Source organism: Meles meles, chromosome 16 (assembly GCF_922984935.1).
Source record: "Meles meles chromosome 16, mMelMel3.1 paternal haplotype, whole genome shotgun sequence".
Lineage (NCBI taxonomy): Eukaryota > Metazoa > Chordata > Mammalia > Carnivora > Mustelidae > Meles > Meles meles.
In genome coordinates this window covers 57122668-57142877 of record NC_060081.1, presented here as the reverse complement: position 1 = coordinate 57142877, position 20210 = coordinate 57122668, and the positions used below count along the sequence as shown (strand labels likewise).

Sequence of the window (20210 nt, the reverse complement as noted above, 5' to 3'; positions counted from 1 at the left end):
CGTACGATGGGGCTGATAAGTATACCTACCTGGTGGGCCTGCAGGGAGGATGAAATGAGAGGGCCAAGGGGAGCACTTGGTACCTGATGAACTTGGCGTCTGTGAATGTTTTCAACTTGGCAGAGTGTGGGCAGAGCGCCGGCACCCGGAGCGCTGCACGCAGTGGTTCTGCCTTTTCCCTGCTCCTCCGTGTTTGGTGGAATGGTCCGCAAGCCTTTCTCTGGGCTGCAGACACCCCGCCCGGGGTGATGGGCCCGGAACCCTCCCATGAGGCTCCACTGCCCCCAGCCTAGCCCCTGGCCACAGTGGTCTCCAGGCTGCTCCTCAGACCCCCCCACTCCCCCACCGGCACGTGCTGGTGCCCAGAAGGCTCCCTGTATAGACCCCTCCCCCACCAGGGCAACCTTCCTCGCTTCCCGTGGGCTTCCGCTCAGGTGTTTCCTAAGCAGCGAGGCCCTCCCCAGCCGCGGCCACAGGCCCCTCTCCCAGTGCCTCTGCTTTGTCCTGCTCTGGTCCTTCCTCCCCATGGTGCTGATGTGTTCTTCTGTTGATTGTCGCTGATTGTCCCCTGCTGGGCAGTGAGGGCCAGGACTCTGTCCTACCCTGCATACGAGTCCCCAGCACCTAGCAAGTGCTGGGCTCATAGTAGGTGCTCAGTAAATACCTGTGGACTGAAGGCAGGAAGCACCTTGACTCGGTGGGGCTTCCGGTGCTGATGGATTCAGTCTTTTAGATCCTGAGTGCTTCAACAACACCCCAGAGCCAGGAGAGGGCCTCCCTCCCTTAGGGCTGACCCTGAGCGCGGTGCGTCCTGGGCAGCCAGGAAGGAGCAAGGTGCCCAGGCAAGGATGCCCTGTTCCTGGCTCCTGGAGCCTGGGTGGCCTCTGTACCTCCCAGGGTGCTTTCTCCTGCCAGCCTCCCCCTCACGCTTAGGGTCCATCCTGGGAGTACAGGGGAGAGTTTTGTTGTCCCTTTGGGCAGAACATGTGTGTCCCTCCAGGTATAGAACAGAGTCCGAGTGAACACGAGTGAGCATGTTTTCACCCCAGGGAGACTGGGCAGTTGTGCTTATGTGTAGGGAGCAGGGCAGCCTGGGGGAGGCAGACCGAGTGCAAGTGTGGGGGTGGGCAGGAGGGGGAGAGGGCACAAGAGGACACATGGCCTCTGTCCCCTGAGGCTCCAGGTAGGCCTTGTGGGGACCCCCGAGCAGCAGCATGGTGGCCCAGCTCACGTGCTCCAGGTCCAGCCGCAAGGACCAGGTCCAGCCGTGGAGGGCACACTGGCTGCTGCACAGAAGCTGTAAATTCCAGGAAACTCCCTGCCAGCCCAGCGTGGCGGGGGAGGGGCAGAGGCTAATCCACGCTGGTTCCCTCGCACTTGGAGAACAGATGTGCCTGCCTCGGGGACAGCCTCCGAAGAAAAGTTCCAACCGAAGTGTGTTTGCTCATTATAAAAGAGTTGTCTGTGAGGAGGGCCCTGGAGGGGAGGCTTTTTTTGGAGGAGGAACTAGGGGGGCTCTGCCTGAGGTCCATGCTGGGGGCCCACAGATGCCATTGTGTCTTGCTAGAGGGGAGAGGGGAGGGGGCGAAGCCAGCTCGGGGTGTGGGAGCTGCTGGGTCATCTTTCTTGCGATTTACAGCCAACTCCTAAACACAGTTGCTCGCAGCTCCTGAAAGAGGCTGGGCCAAGTAGGAGGTGGGGTCCCTTCCCGCTGGAGGGCTGGATTGCTGGATCGCAGGGGCCCCGCCCTGGGGGTTCCCAGATGACTGGCCAGGGGCTCACTGAAGCCAGCCAGGGGAGAGGAGGCAGGCGTGGTCCTCTCCAGCAGGCCCTCCGGCTGTTTGGAAGGCCCTGGCGGCCCCCCAGGTCCTTGAGCCAAACCCCCTTTGCGGTCTGATTCTCGAACCCTCCTCGCCTGCCCCACCCCCTTCCTTCTCTGCACTTCTGGGCCTGGCCTTTTCAGCCCTGGAAGCTGCCCAAGAGCATATCTTTGAAGCACAGCAAAGGTTAGGAAGGAGGAAGACAGAAATGTCCTCTGGGTTGGGGGAGTGGGAGAAAGGAATTCCATGCACGCTCCCCGGGAACCAGAGCCATAGTGGGGGCGATCAGCCTGGCCTCGGCAGTGCGAGCCCGTCCTGCCTCCCCTTCTGGCCGCCGGGCCCTGCGCATAGTGAGCTCTCTTCTCTGGGCTGTGGGCCGCCAGTGGGGAGCGGTGGCCCTTGTTTACAGCGCTTGTCTCAACCTTGGCTCACAAGGGTAAGAGCCAGGCCCTGCTATCCGCCCTCACAGGATGCAAGACCTCATAATTGTCTTCAATTACAGACAGCGCCGGCCCTCAGCCCTGGCTTCCAACAGGAACCAGAGCCCAAACCACTTCCATGGGGGCCAAGGGGAGCCACCCAGCCCCTCCTGCAAGGTGTGGGGGCTCCCTGTGGCCTTTGGACACTTCCAAACGCCCACAGCCCATGGGGCTCAGCCAGACTGCTGCTCTGGGGCTGCTCTGGGGCTGCGTCAGGCCCGGACCCGTTGAACATCTGCCTTCTTTGTCCCCGATCAGGATGAAACTTCTGTGAGCAGTGAAGATTTTGATATGAACGACTCCACATGGATGTCAGCTGACCCACACCTGGCCTCCAGCCTGAGTCCCAGCCAGGACGAGAGGATGCGGAGCCCTCAGAACCTCCACAGCCAAGAGGATGGTGAGTGTCCCTTGGTGGCCGGCGGGGAAGGGGCCACACCTGGGACCCGGAGGCCTAGGAATCTGGGGTAGTGGAATCTGGGCTGGGGGCTTTAGGGGGGGCTTCCAGCTGCCCCTGGTGTCCTGGGTATCTCCGCCAGTGCCCCAGCCCCTGGTGCCAGGGGAGCAAGTCCTCCTGAAGGGAACAGGATAGAGCTCTTGGGGGCCGGCAGCCCGGCAGGTGTCCTGTCTCTGTACCCTGATGCTCGCAGGCTGGTGGACTACGGATGTCGGATGTGGAAGTTACCCCAGTTCAGGTCTGGGAAGGTCATTAGCCAGGGACCCAGAAGAGTCCAGCCACCCAGCAGTGAAACAAGAGTTGGACATCGTAGCTTGACGTGAGGCTGTATAACAGGGTCCCTGCCTGTCACCTGTAAGCCAGCAGGCAGAGCACTTGTCCACTGTGTGTCCCCAGCCTCTTAGGATGGGAAGTGGCCCGGCTGAGGAGCTTCCGCAAGCTCTGGCCCCTGCTGCCCTCCAGAACCCGCCAGGCAAACTCCTCTGGCCTCCCTCAGAACAGATGCCTTCTCCTTGGGATGGGAGAGTTGGGCTCAGAACTCAGATCCCAGGGGTCCACTCTGGAGGGCCTCTGCAGAGCTCCCAGGGGGCCAGGGCTCTGGGGGGACCAGCGCCTCTGTCAGCTATAGGCAATCGCGGGCGTGGGGTGGCCCCCATGGTCAGCGTCTCTGGTGGGGCTCTGTCTGGCTTCCAGGGCAGTGATGGGGGTGGGGGATGAGCCCAGGGCTGAGCCTCAGAGATGTGGGGTGTAGAGCCTGCAATTAGGAGGGGTCAAAGGTTGGGGCCTGGAATGCCAGAGGGAAGTGCAGTGTTAAAAAGGGGTGTAATGTTAACTCTGGGAAACGGGTTAGCCTTAAAGAGTAAATAAGGGGTAGGAGCCTTGCAGTTTGGGTCAAAGTTCGTCTCCATGGCAGAACCCGGCGCCTGCCTCCCTCCTGCCCTCGCAGGCCTGAATCCGGCTTTGTCTGGGAGGAGACCGAGCCTGGAGGCAGCTGGGGAAGCTGGGCCAGGGGCTGGGGAGCCCAGAGGGTGGTTTTGCCAGGACTGGGGGTACAAGGCTGCTGGGAAAGAAAAGACTTTTGTGCCCTCACACCTCGTGAGGTCGGCACGACCCCCTCGTGCTGTGAGCCTCCCCACCAGAGCCTCGCAGACCAACACCACCTCCCAGTATTCCCACGGGTGGAGGCAGCCACATGCTGCTGGGGGCTCAGGGCTGGGAAGTGCCCGGCAGCTGACCTCCCTCCTCATCTGAGCTGAGCGAAGGCCACACCAAGAGCCAAGCCTGCAGAACTCAGCCAAGGGCGTAGGGTTATACCTTCTCAAGAAGGATCCAGAACATTTTTTTAAAAACCCGAGTAGTAGGACTGAATGGGGGCTGTATTTCTTCAGCTCATTCTTTAAAAAAATTCTTACGTTACTGTTGCTCAAAACCACCTTTTCGGAGTCTGATCTCTGTTGGAGACACTGCCCAGGGAGATTCGGCGCTTTGGGTGGTGGTGGGGGGTGGTCTCCTGGTCTACCAGGTAGCAGAAGGGAGTGTTTCTGTGGGGGTCACGGCTTCCTCAGCATCAGTTTCCCAGCTGCCTGGGGCTTGGTTGATCGGGAAGATGAAGTGGAGAGAAGCAGCGAGACTGCGGGGTGGTGGGGGGGTGGGGCAGTGCATCCTGTGGCCGGTTCCACAGGAGCTTCAGACCGGGGCCTGCCGGGGTGTGGTCCTGCATGTCCCCCTCCTGGTCCCGGGGCTGAGGCAGGCTGGCCTGTGGACAGGACCAGGGCATTTATCAGGGCGGGCAGCCAGAGCTGGAGACAGGGAGGTTGGTGTTGACTGTGATACCATCAATTTAATTATTTAATCAGAGGCTGTGTCTGGAGGCTGTGGGCTGATGGACAGGCCAGAGGCAGACCTAAACCTGGCGCAGGGGGTCACAGGGCTTGAGAAGGCCCAGCTGCCCAGCCTGGTCTCTGCTGCCCCTTTTGGTTCTAGAGGTTCTGTAGGTGACTGTGGTGTTTCTCCAGAGCAGTGGGTTCCCACAGGGTTTTGGCTGGGTCCAGACCTGGCCCAGAGTCTTCGTCCCGGCCTCCAGGCCCCACGGTGGCATGTAATCAGCTCCCCGGTCTGAAGGTGCTCACAGTGTGGACACAGGCCATCAGTGAGTCGACGGGAGACCGCCAGACTGCAGAGTGTTCTCATGTCCCCCGTTGTTAACGACGGGCTGGGGTGGGGGCAGGCTGGGCAGGGGCTCAGGTTGACCGTGTACTCCGAACCCAATCAGCAGCGCTCCGGGGCGGCTTGCTGTGTGGTCTCTGGCCATTAGTCCTCTGCGTAACTGGCAAATTGGAAAGATGAGGTCTGAAGCCCCCACTGTGAGTTCTGCAAGGCACAGCCCATGTCAGTCTTGCTCTCCGCTCCGTCTCCAGTGACTTCAGCTGCGTGCTTGGCACGCTCCAGGGGCCCGCTGACTGTTGTTGCCTGAATGGAGAAAGAAACATTTATCCAGACCTGCCCCCCAGTGCACCATCCGGAGGGGATGTAGGTCCACCCTTTGTTGGGGACAAGTTGGGTTCTTTGTTCCTGAAGACATCCCCAGTCTGAGTACCTGGGTCTCTTTTCCCTTAGCCAGAAAGTGTGGGGGCCCCCAAGGCTGTGCCAGGGAGTAACCCCCTCTGGCCCAGAAGCATCTCAGGAAGGCAGGTGGTTTGTACATGACTCACACCTGTTGGCAGATGTGTTAGAGCCCTCCTCTTTCTCCATCTGCCTCTTCCTCCTCCCTGGCGCCCCCCTACCCCCCACTTTTCAAATTGTAACAAATGCAGATGAAAACTGGCAGGCAGGCAGGGCAGGTCCCAAGACTGAGACCAGAAATGAATTGGTGCCCGCGCTCCTCCCCGCCGCCCCCCACCCCGGGGCTTGTCTCTGGCTCCCCTGGAGTGGCAGTGTCCTGCCCTGAGCCCCGCGCAGCTGTGCCTCCTCCCCCACAGCCGCCAAGCCTCCACGCCACAGGTCTCTCATGCGGGTGCCATTCGCGGCCCCCCAGAATCATCGCAGGAGGCCTGGGGCTGGGGGGAACCACGCGCACGGGGCTTCCTCCCTGGGGGCTGTAGCTGCTGCGGGGGTGCACGTCACTCTTGTCCTCCCCTCACAAGACGTGGGAGATGAGGTGAGTGAGGGCGATCTGACCAAACTCAGGAGGCGGCACCGGGGCGGCCTTCCTCTTTCCGCCTTGGCAGCTTCCCCAGAAGACGGGCAGAGGACCCTGGGAGCCAGAGGGGTCTCCCTCATGAACTCAGCACTGGTTTCTTGGGGCCAGAGTGATCCAAACTTTTCTTGCTGCCTCTTGCCCATCTGTGGCCCGGCACTTTCCAGATCTGCTTCTCAGCCCTACCTACCTGAGGCTTTGGGCTTTGAGTCCAAGCGGAACTCTGTGCACATGGTCCGTGCCTAGAAAAACACTTGGCCCCGGGGCTGCCTTCTGGGGGCAGAGAGAGGATGTCTGGGAGAAGCCAACTGTTGGGACTTTGTCCAGAGACACTGTAGTCTAGCATTGACTTGGGACCAGATGGTAGGTCTGTCTGTGATTATACCCGGTCGTTGGGATTATCTGTGTGATGCCCGCCTCTCTCCCCCAGAGCACAGCTCCCTGGAAGCTAGGACCCCAGCGCCCAGCACAGAGGCTGGCACAGAGCACGTGGGGGAGGTGTCTGTTAAATGAATGAGTGAGCAGAAAGGCTCCCGTGAACGTACACAGGCCCGGGAGCCAACAAGCCTCCCGAACCCCACCTGCGGGCCTAGCCCCGGGTCTGGAGCTGCAGCTGCCAGAGCCACTCCTTGATTTCCCCTCGGTGTGCTCCATGGCCTCGTGCTCTGCCCCTTCCCGAACGGAAAATGTGAGGCCTGGCCTCCAGAAGGGATGCAAGGGGGTGGGGAGCGGACATTACTCACCTCCCCGGCAGACAGGAAGCCAGCGCTAGGGGAGAGCAGAGGGTCCCGCTTCCCTCTTCCTGCACTGTGTCTTCCTGCAGGGCCGTGGGGGCGGGGTTGGCTGGGCTGGATCCCTGGGCTGTCCTGGGGCTTCCTTTTAGAGCCCTGGTTTGTGCCTCTGAGATGAGACCGCTCCTCCAGGCCTTTGGGACCACTCCCCACTTTCCCCCTTCCCTCCCTCTAGTGCCCGGTGCCAGCCCTTCCTGCCGCCCCTCCTGTGCCCATTACTAGGCAGTGAGGGGCCTTTGGTTTTCTTGGGGCTCTTAATCGGTTTTGTCATGCGAAGGCTGATAAGCCCTGTTCTGCCTTTGGGACAGAGAGGGACAGGGGCAAGGACCCAGGATCCCTGTGGGCTTGAAGCTGCCTGAGGGCAGGTGTGCCTCTGGCGAAATGTATTTTCTGTTTCCCCTGGTTTCACAAGTATTAGATATAGTGTAGAAAATTTAGAAAAAAATGGAACAAAAAAAATCAAAATGACCAATATCTGGGGCATCTTTTTCTCAGTCTTTTTTGTGGACATAATAAAAGTCTGGTTTTCTTAAAAAAAAAAAGGGGAGATCATGTCGTGTTGCAACCCCTTTTTTCCTCCTAATGTCATTTGCCTCTCCAGTGATGTGGCGCTTTTTAAAGATGCCCCGTCATCCCAGTGACTGGAATCCCCATCCCAAGCCAGCCGAGTGCTTGGAGCTCTGACCGAGCCTTTCCTATGGGGAAGGACATGTCCTCTCCTAAGGGGAAGTGACTTGCCCAGACTGCAAGCGACCACAAGGGTCTCTCTGACCCTGCAGCTGGCGTTAGAGTCATTCGTGGGAAGGACATGCAAGTCCCTCTTTTTCATTATCACAAATGGAGCCACAGGGAGCCTCCGTGGGGCCGAGGCCCTGTACCGGCCCGAGTGTCCTCTCCTAGGCTCTCTCCCCAGTCCCGACCACAAAGTAGGTGCTCCACAGACAGCCTTGGAGTGGCCAGGGGCAGAGCTGGGGGGCCAGCGGAGCCCCTTGGGCAGGCTGTGTTTGCTGTGATGTTGAAGGCAGGCAGAGTGGGCCCAAGGCGTGCCCGGGAAGCTCAGGGTGCGGGTCCGGTGCGGGCTGGGCAAGGAGGAAGATGCTGAATGCCCGGGCTGGGGATTGCCTGCGTCCCGCATCTCTAGAAGCTCCTTTGGCTCCCAGCTCCAAACAGGAGAGCTGGGGCAGAGAGGGCCGCAGCCAGGAGGATGGAGCGAGGTGGGGTCACCTCCATGGCCGGGTCTCAGCTGGACACGGCTCCCTGCAGGCAGGCTCGGGGCATGCAAGCTGGTTCCGGCCTGCCCTGCCCGGGCCCTGCGAGGTGGTCTTCAGCGAGCTGTTTGCTCCGGTTCCCGCTCCGCTGACTGTAGCCCAGAGACCGTGACCATCGAGCCTGGGGTCCTTGGGCGTTCTTTGTGAGAAGCCTGAGGCTTCCTGACGGCTGACTCTTGTGGCCTTGGGTAGGGCCCTCCGCTGGCCAGAAAGGCAGCCTGGGCGGCAGGCGCCGTCCCTCTTTTCTTCACCGGCCAGGGCCTCTCCCCAGGCACCTCCCCCTGTCCCTGCAGGGCCGTGTGCTGGGGAAGTGGGCTGACATGGCCGCGCTGCCCTGGCCCCAGGCTCTGTCCCACCTCAGCTTGCTCCTTACTCATTGCTATGGGGCCCAGGGCGGATCGCTCCCACTGCCACACGGCGGGATGAGGCAGTAACAGAGTTCAGCACACGCCTGTGACCAGGAGGCGCGATGAGTGGTCGTGGGGCCGTTTCCTCGTGGCTGGCCTTGTCCGGGAGTGGTGCCGGGCGACCGGGGCCCGCTCCCTGCTCTCAGCTGGCGTGCGCAGGCTGGGGGGCTCTCCTCCTCACTGCTCCCCGTTCCCCGACCCTCCCTGAGCCCCACTCAGTCCAGTCCTGTGTCTTTCTCTGTTCAGGTCTCTCTAGGTCCCCTCTGCCCCAGGACCCCTGGGTGGTCCTTACGTCACACCAGTATCCCCAGAGAACAGAAGAACAGCTCCTGTTCTCCCCCTGCCCCCGGCCCGGCCCGAGTCTTGCTTTTGGGTGAGGACTGGAACGGGAAGGCAGTACTCACGACGGGTCCTGGCCTTTTGTGAGTTCCTGTCCCACACCCCACCCACGTGCGCCAGGACCCCGCTTCTGGATCCGGCCGCTTGCGGCCCAGGCCTCCGCACCAGCAGGCCGCTGAGCAGGCCACTGTGAGTTCGTTCTGCTGTCCAGGGAAAAGGCTTCTGGGCAGTCACTTGCCGCCTGTGTCCCAGCTGCTGTGCGGGCCTCCAAGGATGCCACAGGCATGTTCTTGGCGGGTGGCAGGGGGGTGGGGGGATGCTGCTCATGTGAGGGGAGCTGGGGGTGCGGAGGAGCCAGGACCAGGCTACGCGGGCTCCGCCACCGGCACTACCCCTGAGCCCCGGATCCTTAGTGTTCTCTGTAGATGGCACCCGCCCTCCCACAGGCCCATGGCTGGGGTTAGAGCTCCAGGGCCAGCAGCTGACTCCCCATGGACCCCACATTCAAGGTCGGGTACCCACCCTGCTCACCGTCCTGTCCAGGGGGAGCACTGTGGTCCCTTAACCATGGCCTCCCAGGGAGGGCTTCTAAGGGACCTTCCCAGCAGTGAGCTTTGATACGAAGCTTTTTCTCTTCCACGCTGTTGACCTTGGCCCTGCCCCTCCCCCTGCCCCCAACCCTACCTGTCTAAGGTGAGGCTGGAAGGTGGGTCTGGGCCTCGGTCTCTGGCTACACGTCATACCCCCTCCCTCCAGAGCAAGAGCTATTTGTTCATATTCAAGGCTCCAGACATCTTCATGGAATGCTCCCTGTGCCCTGCCCTCCCCCAAGGCACAGAACTGGGCCCCAAGTCCTTCCGGTTATTGGCCACGGGCCACCCTGGCAGTCCCGGGTCACAGGAAAGTGTCCATCATCAGCTGGGCTTCAGGCTGCACGGACAATGCTAGGCTGTCCTGGCCTCTGGCCACAGAGGGGTAAGAGAGGCTGGGAGACAGCACCGAGAGATCCCTTTATCCCCGGCTCAGGCCGGGCCTTGTGCAGGCTGCTAGGGTCTTGGGCCCCCAGATGCCGGGGGAGGACATTAGAGTAAGACAGGCTCCAGAGCCGGAGGTGAGGCTCACCTGCTAAGAAGGGAAGAGTGAGACTCCCCCCCACCCCCCCCCCCACACACATCCACCTGGAAGATGTGCCTGGGTCTGCTGGGCGAGGAAGTGGAGGTCCTCCCGCTGCTCCCACCCCTCGGTCTAGGACGCATTAGACCCCAGCTTCCTGTTGACCCTCTGCGGGCACAACCCCCACTGTGCTGGAGAGAAGGCCCAGGGCGGTTGGCAGGGGGGACATGCAGGGGAGACATTGCCACCCCTGGCCTGTCCGAGGACAACCTTCCCAGGAACCAGGAAGTGACCGGAGCCACGCTGGCGTCATCACTCTGACCTAAGGACTGGGATGCACCGGCCCTGGGGCCAGCTTCCGGGAGGGCTGGAGTAGGACCTGCCGGGGCCCGCAGACGGCACACAGGCACACATGGGCTCTAGGGCCCAGGCCCTGCCCCGTGAATCATTCACACACGGTCGCCTGGAGTGGCTCTGTTTGCTCTCAGAACACATGATTTGTTTTGGGGGGGAGGGGAGGGTGCAGGGAGCATCTTGGCTAGAGCTTTGTACATTGAATTAACATTGATTTCTCGCTGCCTGAGCTTGACTTAGAGGGTGGGGCCAGGGAGATGTCGGGCCTGGGAAGACACAGACCCACCCTGTCCAGAGTGGGAGCGTTTCTCCCCGCGGTGGGGGGGTGTTGGACCAGTGTGTGTTGGGGGAGAGAAGCAGTCGGAAATGGGGCAGTGGCAGAGGTGGGGCCAGCCCATAGCATAGATGGGCAAATGGAGGCCAAGAGGAGAAAGAGGGTGGGTGCTTTGGGGAGTGAGGGGCCCATCCAGGCTCCGCCACTCACTCTGTGTGACAGCAGTGACTGCCCTCAGGGAACCTCTGGTTCCCCCAGAGTCAGGGACAATGAGTGTGCCCAGCCTCTGACACTCGGTATCCATCCTGCTGCCGGGGGTGCTGGCCACCAGCTCCCGACACCCAGACTCATCTTTGGGTTGGACCCCAGGGTTCCTGCTCTGAGAGAAATGGTTTCAGTTTTAGGGGAGAATCCGGAAAGCATAGGTCTGCACTGTGGTGCTGTGGCCGCGGACAGCCGGTGCGGAGGCTCCGGGATGGGGGTGTGCTGCGTGTCGGGTACGCGCTGGTGTCAGAGACTTCCTAGGAAGAAGGTCAAATAGCTCATTTTGAGCATAGTATCGATCACTTGTTGAAATAAGATTTTGAATATATTGGGTTAAATAAAATAGATTATTAAAATTCTTCCTGTTTCTTTTCACTTTTTAACTGTGGCCACTAGGAAGTAGGAGATCCATGCGTGACTCGCGGTCTGCTCGCGGCTCTGAGCGCCCGGGGGTCTGGGTGTCCGTGCTGCTCAGGGGGCCACCAGCCTTTGGCAGGGCAGGAAGGTGGGGGCTGTGGCACAGAGGTGCTGGCGTCCCTGGGCTGGTGGCCCCAGGAGCCTGGTAGGGAGCAGGGGCCAGCCCGCCACGGGGAGCACGAGGGCTGAGGGCAACGCCTAGGAGGGCGCACAGGCTGGGCAGCCGGGGCCTGAACACCAGATGGTGGGCCCGGCACCCAGTGTGGCCCCATCGTGCGGGGACGGTGCGATCCCGGGGGTACTGCCGCCTCCAGCTCCTCCGTGTCCCCCGTTTGACCCCGAGGCCCTCCCCCTTCCTTCCGGGAGGAAGAGCAGGGTAGCCTGCCAGGAGCCTGGTGCTCCTGGGAACTATGCATCATGTAAACAGGGCCTGAGCCGCTGGCCTTTGTCAGAGCAGGCCCCGGTGCAGTACGGTGCGGTGCACCCCCGACTGCAGCCCAGAGACCCCCGCATCCCAGAAGCAGGAAGGGCTGCTCTTCAGACGCTTGTCTCCTGGGCCTGGTGTCTCCACTTCCCGGCCCACGGCAGGGGCCCTAGGGCCACCGCCTCCAGCACTCTGCCCTCCCTCCTCCGCCCCCAAGTCCGGCCTGTCAGGCTCTCGTGTGAATTACTGATGCCCCCTCCCCGGCCAGACAGGGCCACCGCGCCGAGGGCAGCCCCCAGAGCAGGGTGTGCGGCACCTCTGGCCCCACGAGGCAGCCTGCCCTGGGCGGTGTGCCCAGCCTGCAGGCCCCCGGCACGGCGCGTCTTCCTACCTTGGCCCAGGCCGCGGTGGGAGCTGGTGTGGGTCACCCACAGGGAGAGGGCGCCGCTGGCCGGGGGGCCCCAGAGCCCGGTGTGGCGATTGGCGGCTCGCACAGAGCCGGGCTTGTGCGGGCTGCGGGGCGCTGGTGCCCACATAAGGGCATTGTTTGCCGAGGTAAAAGGGGTTTTTGTCTCCTTCTGGAGACGGGACAGAGGGAGGAACAATTTCCCCCATTCATCACTAATTCCCCCATTTGAATAGCAGCACATTGCCCCACGGTAAATAGACGGGCACCGCAGTCCTTCCCTGCCCTGGGCACTCTGGGCACAGGTGGTGGGCTCTGTGTCCTGCCCAGATCGGGGCGTTGCCCTCCACCAGAGCTGGGGAGGCCTGGCTGGGGGGAAGTGTTCAGAAGGGGTGCATTCCCCAGCTGCTTCCCCGTGGCCGCCCAGCGTACCCTTTTCTCCGTCGCTCATACGGTCCCAGGTTGGGGACAGTCTTGCCCCCGCCGGCATTGTTCTAGGCTCCAACAGCCTGGCCTCGGGCAGGTTGCCCATCCCCAAGGGGCCTCCTGGCACGGCAGCCCCGATGAGGCCAGGGCAGAGATGAGAGTGTCCCTTCCAGCTGGGTGTGGGGTGGGTTCAACTGGCACACGGCCCTGCCCAGAGAGTTGCATTGGCCGGAGGCCTGTGCCCCGGGAAGGCCCAACTCCTGCACTCTGTGGCCCGGGCCCCGCTGCCCATGGGGCCAGCTGGATGCTTTCACAGGGTCATAAAGTGTCAGAGCCCAAGAGGGCGTCAGCGGCAACTCCCTGGACTACAGATAAGAGGAGCCAAGGAGACGGGCTGTGCCCAAGGTCGGGAGACAGTGAGGCCCGGCACCTGCTCCCCCCACCCCCCCTGCTGCTCTCATTGGGGTTTGAGTACGGTCTATAGCTCCTTTAGGTCACACTTTTTTGGAAGGAGTGGGGAGGAGGGAAGGATTCAGAGTGGACCGGAGCCTCAGCCTGGGGTGCTGACCCTGCTCGCTGTTCCTTCTTTCCCCGAACGGTGCCACGCGCTGCCACCAGCCCTTCCTGCGGGTGTCAGTCACCTCGGGACAGAGCCAGGGGAGCAGACCCGGGGCCTGTGGTGGGCCTGGCTCGGGCACCCGTGCCTCCACTCCTCCCAGAGGGAAGGTTGTGGATTACTCAGAGACCAAACCAGACACAAGTGATGCAAACCTGCTTCCACTAAGGAAACTGTTGGCTCCCATAACCAGAAGGTCTAGGTCTCCCTTGGCTTCGGGCACAGATGGACGTGGGGTGGGGCTGGTGGGATTTGTCCGAGCCAGCTATCAGCTCTGCCCTGCGGACTGGGCGGCCCTGGGGGTGCGGAGGAGCACTTCTCTCCAGACATTTCAGCCAGAGCCCAGGACTGACGTCCGTGTGTCCCACTTGGTCAAATGCCTGATCATCACTGGGATGAGCTGGGCTGACTGGCCAGGTGTGTGGCCTGTGCTCACCCTGGAAGATGTGGGCTGCCCTCACCGGAGGGAGGGGTATGGTTTCTGGAGAGGCAGGAATGACCTGCTGTATCCCCCACCCCCAAAACAGCCCTGCTCAGTCTGGATCTGCAGGGGGACAGGGGGCCGCTTACAGCATGGGGGCGGGGGCAGGGCCCAGGCCATAGACACAGTATGAGAGAAGGTGATTAAAACGGCTCTGGAAAAAAGTAGGTAAAGGGGTCAGCATGTCGGAGTGGGGGTGGGGAGGTCTAACTGAGAAGGTGACCTTGAAGCAAATCCCGGGAGGGCAGGGGATGCACCAGAAAGAGTGCGGGGGAGAGGGAAGAGCAGGTGGAAAGATGTAGGGCTGGAGTGGGGTGACAGCAAGGGGGCTGCCTCTGGAGGGAGTGTGGTGCCCTCTTAGGGTTTGAACTCAGTCCCTGCGGCTGCCACTGCCTTGGGGGCTGAAGGACAGATCCACTCCCCACCCCACCCCCCCGCACCACCTTTGCCCCCACGGGGTCTTCTCAGCTTCCTCCTGTGAGGCTTCCTCCATGGGCTGTTGCCAAAAAGCCTTCCCTCCTGTCCTCCCTTCTTCCCTCACGGTGTCCCGCCCTCCTCAGGGTGAGTTCTGGAGATGGGGCCCTGCCTGTGGGGCTGGGGGCTAAGGAGCAGGGATCAAAGGCCAGAAAGCTCGCAACTCTCCTTTTGGAGCCATCTCTTCCAGAACCCTTATGTTTGGTTTCTTTTTTTTTTTTTTTTTTTTCAAAGATTTTATTTATTTGACAGATAGAGATCACAAGTAGCGAGAGAGGCAGGCAGAGAGAGAGGAGGAAGCAGGCTCCCCGCCGAGCAGAGAGCCCGATGCGGGGCTCGATCCCAGGACCCTGGGATCATGACCTGAGTGAAAGGCAGAGGCTTTAACCCACCGAGCCACCCAGGTGCCCCCTTATGTTTGGTTTCTTACTTGCTGGAGTATGAGCCCCCAGGACAGTGACCACCCTTCTCTTCACTGTTGTGTCCCCGTGTCCTGCAGGGGCGGAGAGGCCGGGCCTCTTCCAGGCGCTGCCCGCTCCCTCCTCCCCCTCACTGGGCCCACCTCAGACCTCACGCCTTCCCGCGGGGCTGGGCTCTGAGGGGCTCTGGGGGGCCCAGGGAGGCGTGTGTGTGTGTGTGTGTGTGTGTGTGTGTGTGTAGATGCGTGATGAAGTGAGAGAGTGTGAGGTGTAGAGGACTAGCTTTTACTTTTTTTCCTAGCACCTGCTCTCTATACGAGGTATTTATACCTTATAAATCCTATTTTATTGACATGACACCCTTTTGGAAAGGAAACTGAGGCTCAGGGATGTACAGTGGCATCTGCAAGTTCACACGGCCCCTGTCCGTCCCACTCCCCATCCCCTCTGCATTCTGCCTAAAACCCGTGGCCTCTCTGGTGGCAGAAAGTGGACCCAAGTTGTTGGCAGCGCCGTGAGCAGCCGGTGCCCGGGCAGGCGGTGTAGACATGCGGTGGGCGTGCTGGGCTGAGGTGGCCTGAGCAGAGTGACAGGGGGCACATGCGCTGTGACTCTTCTGTCCCTCTGGTGAGCGCGGCGTGTGGCTGACTTTCCCCGGCCCGGCCGTGGTGTGGAGGCAGGAGAGCAGTGGCCTTCTTGACGTCTTGGGTGGTTTTTTTGTTTGGGGGGATTTTTGTGGTAAATAAGTATAATGTTAAAATTGCCATTTTTTCCCCCATGTACAATTCAGCAGCATAAGTACCTTGACGTTGTGTGAGCAGCCCCATTATTTCTAAAATGTGGTTTTCATCACCCCAAACTCGACATCCACGAGGCAGCAGCTCCCCATCCCCGCTCCTCCCTGTCCCGGGGAGCCCTCAGTTGTTTCCTGTCTCTGGGAAGGTGCCTGTTCTAGACACTGCATGGAAGCAGACCGTCTGTCCGTCCTGTTGTGCCTCTCACTCGGCGTGATTTCCAAGTCTCTCCACAGTGTAGCAGGTGTGAACACTTCATTCCTTTTTATGGCTGAGTGACATTCCAGTGCACGGATAAGACCCCGTTTTGTTTTATCCATTTATTTGGTGAGGTTTTTCAAAATGTAAACAATGTAAGTCAGTCATTAATCGTTTACAATCTGGATATTTACAGCATGGTGCAGATTTCCGGTTCCTTCTGAACACTGGAAATGCGTGATCTGGATTCCTGGTAGCTCACGGTCCCACCTGCCCGGCCGCTTCCCTGGCTAGCCGAGGGCAGCAGCTGAGCAGAGGGAAGCAGGTGCTCCGAGCAGAGCTCATGTCTGGGGCTGGCCGGCTGAGCAGCACAGGTGCACAGTCCCGGGGCAAGGGGGTCGGCAGCTCCAAGATTGCCGACCACCCTGGGCTCCTGAGCCGCAGGGGCCGGGGAGTGGGCCTCCCTCCGCTGTCCCCCCTTACTCCCCCACCCCGAGAGGTTTAGGGCAAGGGAGTTCCCTCCTCCCAGGAGGTAAGCTGGTCAGGGAGGCAGGAGTTTGGGAGGCCACGTCTGAGCCTGGACAGGGGTGGGGCACTATGGGAGGCTGTGGGCCCCATGCCCATGCTGGCTCACTGTGTGCCAGGCCTGGTGCCCTCCTAGTAACCCCTCCTCTTGGAGGAGGACAAAGCCCTCCAAGGTCAAACAGCCGGCCTATTGGAGATGGTGCCGGGCGTGAAGTCTCAGCTCCAAGGTGGGCTAAGAATGGGCTCCTGCTAGAGCCAACAGGAGCTCATGTGATCAGCCAGTCTGGGTGTCCGTCCTGGCCTTCCAGCTCCTCAGCTCCAGAAGGCTGCTCCAGCACCAGGTCCTGCCCTGGTGGGAGGTGGGCAGCTGTCAGGACTCAGCCCAGGCCAGGCTAAGGAGGCCTAAAGTGTCCCCAGGAGGGAGGGACACCAGCTTCCTCAGGGCTGTGACTGCTTCCTTCCTAGGGACAGTGGAGGAAGCCTGCCCTGAGGAGGCAGCATTGAGCCAGGCCTTGAAGGCAGACTCGAATGTTATGAGCTGGAAGCAACATGGCAGGCAGACAGTGAGGCCTTGTGGTGACCAGCAGCGGGGACAGGGCTACAGAAGTCCTGGGACTAAGAACGCAGGCCGGGAGTCTGGCCTATGTTGTGTATTACTCAGTGGGCTGTGGAGAACAGGAAGGTTATGGAGTGATGAAAAAGGTGGGGTGGAGACCCGGGTAGGGCTGAGGGGAGGGAGGGCAGCCGCTGACTCCCCTGGGGTTCAGTAAGGTGCGTTGGTCCCTCCAGGAGGGCTGGCACCTGGGTTGTCATCGTGACTCTGTTTCCCGGCCTGGGACTGGGACTGGGCCAGCCTGCAGTAGGTGCTCAGTAAATGCTACTGGGTAATCTGTTCATTCCACAGCCATCCAGCTCGGTCGCCAGAGGTACTGCGGGAGGAGAACCTGGCACGTCTGTGATGGAGGAGAAGGGGGAGGCGGATGGGTGGTGAGGGCCCAGAGGTTGCAGGGCAGGGGTAGGGTGGGGACCGACTCTGGGGTGAAGCGGGCTGAGCAGGGAAGCTGTGGAGCGGTGAGCCTGGAGCTGACCTGCAGGAGGATGCGGGGAGCAGTGGCTGCCCAGAGGAAGAGGAAGAGGAGGAGGAGGGGCAGCCTGGCCCAGGGGACCTGCGGCAGCTGAGGGGGAGGGGTGCCACTTCACCGCGGCCTTTCCCATCCCCCTCTGCCCGGGGCTCGGCGGCTTGATGGGCAGCTCGGCCCCGCCCCTGGGCCGCCGGGAGCCCTGCGATTGGTTGGGGCGCTAGAGCCGCTCGGTCGCCATGGGGACACTCTGGCGGTGCGCGTGCCCAATGCCCAACCCCGGGACTAAATCTTCATAATCTGCTGCCTGGGAGAGTGGGGGTGGGGTCTTGAGCGACCCTGGCCTGGGGGAAGGGGCGGCCTGGGAGGTGGTCAGGTCTCCCCGTGGCAGCCCCTCCCCCAGCCGCTCTGGGTGCTGGTGCCCAGTCACCGGGCACCTGGGCGCCACCCGGAACCACGCGGTACTCACCTGACAGTGACCCCGAGAGCTCGAGGAGCTTTGGCCTCTGCCTCTGCCATCTCAGCTGATCAAGCAGGAGTCTGGGCCTGGACTCGGGAGAGGGGCCTGAAATTTTATTGGAAAATGTCTAGCCCCTTCGTTCAAGTTTGTCTCCCCGGATTCCCCAGGCAGTGCTGCGCTCTCCGCAGCAGGGGGCGCCCGCAGCAGAGCTTTGTTGGGCTGTCACCTCTGGAAGGCAGTGGTGGCCCATTGAGATGCAGGGAATGCAGACCCCAGACACTGAAGCCCTGGCTAGGGCTGTCCAAGGCCACATGGCCTGGCACCAGAGGCGGCTGTGGGGGACACGCTGTGTGTGGGTAGGCTGGCAGGACTACTGGGCCTGCCTGCAGCATGGAGTGGGTAACTGAGGGGTGGGGGGCACAGTGGGGCATTAACCCTTTCTCCTTAGCAAGCCTGCTTGGGGGAGAGCGTGTGAAGGGGCAAGGCAGTGGTGAGTTAAAGGAAGCCGTGGTGCTGGTCCGGCCCCAAGCGACCTCTGGGGTGTCCAAGGATGTCTGGCAAGCAGCAGTCTTGTTGGACTTGAGGCTGTAGCCACTCATGGCCAGGCCTTGGAAGCCGGGCCTCCCTGGAGCCTGGGTGTAGTGGCGTGGGGGTGGAGTGTGGGAGACCAGCATGGCCTGCACCCCCCACGGCTGCTCCTGCCCTGACGGCCTGGGCAGGGGGACCCTGCATCAGGCGGGGGCAGCGCTAGCTTCTCGGACCCCCTAAAGGAGACCGCTGTGCGCACCTCCTACCCAGAGATGCTGGTGAGGACAAGATGGGCCCAGTATATTCCCTGTGGCTGCCGTGGCCATGACGCCCCCGGGGGCTTTAGGGGACAGTAGGTGCTGCGCTAAAGCCTTACACCCAGGCCTCCCGTTCCAGATGACTCCTCCTCTGAGAGTGGCAGTGGCAATGGCTCCTCCACCCTGAACCCATCCACCTCGAGCAGCACGCAGGGCGACCCCGCCTTCCCAGAGATGAATGGCACCGGCGCTGTGGCCCCCATGGACTTCACCGCCACCTCCGAAGATCAGCCCATCAACCTGTGCGACAAGCTCCCGCCGGGCACGGCGCTCGGCACGCCCTCCTACCCCTCCGACGGCTGCGGCACCGATGGACTGCGGAGCCGTGTCAAGTATGGGGTGAAGACCACCCCTGAGGTGTGTGGGGCTGTGGGCCCCCCCCCCGGAACCGTGAGCCTCCTCCTTCCTGTGCAGGGCAGAATGGTGGAGGCTGACATGAAATCATCTGTGTCCAGAGCTGCGATGCCGAGGCTGCTATGCCCTGCGTTCTGTGGAGGCTCTGGAATGAGATCACACAGGGTGTGACCTTCTTTGAGCCTGTGTCACCAGCTATGAAGAAGCCTCAGTGGAGGTGGTGGGTGATGTGTGGCCTGTCCCCTCTACCCCAGAACAGAGTCGGCTGCAAATTCCAGCAGCATGGGGCCACACTGAACACGGAGGCCCTGCCTTTCGTGGCTACTTTGCATGTTTGTCCCCATTTTGCAGATGGTGCAGAGAAAGAACAAGGCCTCGGAAGCCCCAGGGATGTGGCTGTTTGAAATTAGGTAGATCAGGCTGATGGGTGCACATGGGGGAAGGGTGGCCAATGCCAGTGCTCCCACCACCAAGCATCCCCGCTGCCTTCGGGACCCCCCCCAACCCCGCCACTTCTGCAAGCTGCCTCTGGGCCACTAAGGTTTCCTGCAGTGGTGCGCTGAAGCGCTGGGCACGGGAACTCTCTCAGCAGAGTTTTCTCCTGCCAGGACTGCAGGGCCAGAGGTGACTTCGGGAGCTCTGCACCCCTGGGCGCCAGCCATGTACCCCTACACAGGTTCCTCCCCTTCCCTGGGCCACCTGTTGCTGCAAAGAGCATGAGGTGGGGGCCAGGCCTTGCCTCTGATGGCCTGTCTCATGGGAGAATTCTTTACAGATGAGTGCGTGTTCAGTTGCCACTGTGTGTCCGAGCTCAGGCCGCGGAGCAGGGGCAGGCCTAGCCGCTCCCTGCACGGAGCAGAGGGCCGCAGAGCGGGAGTCTGCTGCCATGACCTCAGGCCACGTGTGGGCCACGGAAGTGAGATGGGGCATCGGTGCCACCCGCAGCTTGTGTCTTGTGGTTCTGTCTCCTCTGGCCCCAGCAGAGGCCTTGGCTAGGGAATGGCTTGGAAATGTGCCTTGCCCAAGGCCCGGGAGGTCTTCTGACTCTCCACAGCAAGTCTGGCATGACCCAGCAGGAGGCTGGAGCACCTGGGTGTCTCCGCCCTTTGTAAAGTTCTGTGTATGGGTCAAGAGCGAGCACCAGGCCCGGGGCCCTGGGAGGGCTGACCCCTTGTGGACGGTCACAGGAAGCCTGATGGTGGCAGCTACTGTGGGACTGGGCGCCTGTCCATGTCCCTCTTCATCTGTTTGCTCTACAGCAAGAGCGGTGTTCCCCAGAAGAGGCTTATTCTGGGAGGAGTGCCCGCGGTGGGAAAAGACAGCAGGGTTCCTTTGCTGGTGGGCCGGGCCTGGTTCCCGCTCCTCCTTCCTACACACACACTCTGTGGGGGGGGCTCATAGGGCTCCCTGGGGGGCGGCAACAGACAGGAGAACCCCAGCCCTGGAGCTTCGGGAATGTACTCTGCCTAATGGACCTGTCGCCTTGGCTGGTTCCTTCTCCCAGCCCATCTGCTCCTCCTCCTCCCCGAC

The 20210-nt window shown here is 61.5% G+C and overlaps 1 protein-coding gene across 5 annotated transcripts in view; it reads left to right on the top strand.

Moving 5' to 3' along the window:
• Positions 1 to 20210, top strand: part of NOL4L (nucleolar protein 4 like) — a 130691-nt gene that overhangs the window by 99904 nt on the left and 10577 nt on the right. For 4 of the 5 annotated variants that reach the window (XM_045980606.1, XM_045980607.1, XM_045980609.1 and 1 more), the window contains 2 exons: positions 2558 to 2699; positions 18406 to 18683. In XM_045980606.1, coding sequence (XP_045836562.1) covers positions 2558 to 2699; positions 18406 to 18683 — 420 coding nt within the window. Of the gene's footprint in view, positions 1 to 2106; positions 2257 to 2557; positions 2700 to 18405; positions 18684 to 20210 lie in introns of those variants that run through there. The other variant, XM_045980610.1, reaches the window with a different exon arrangement.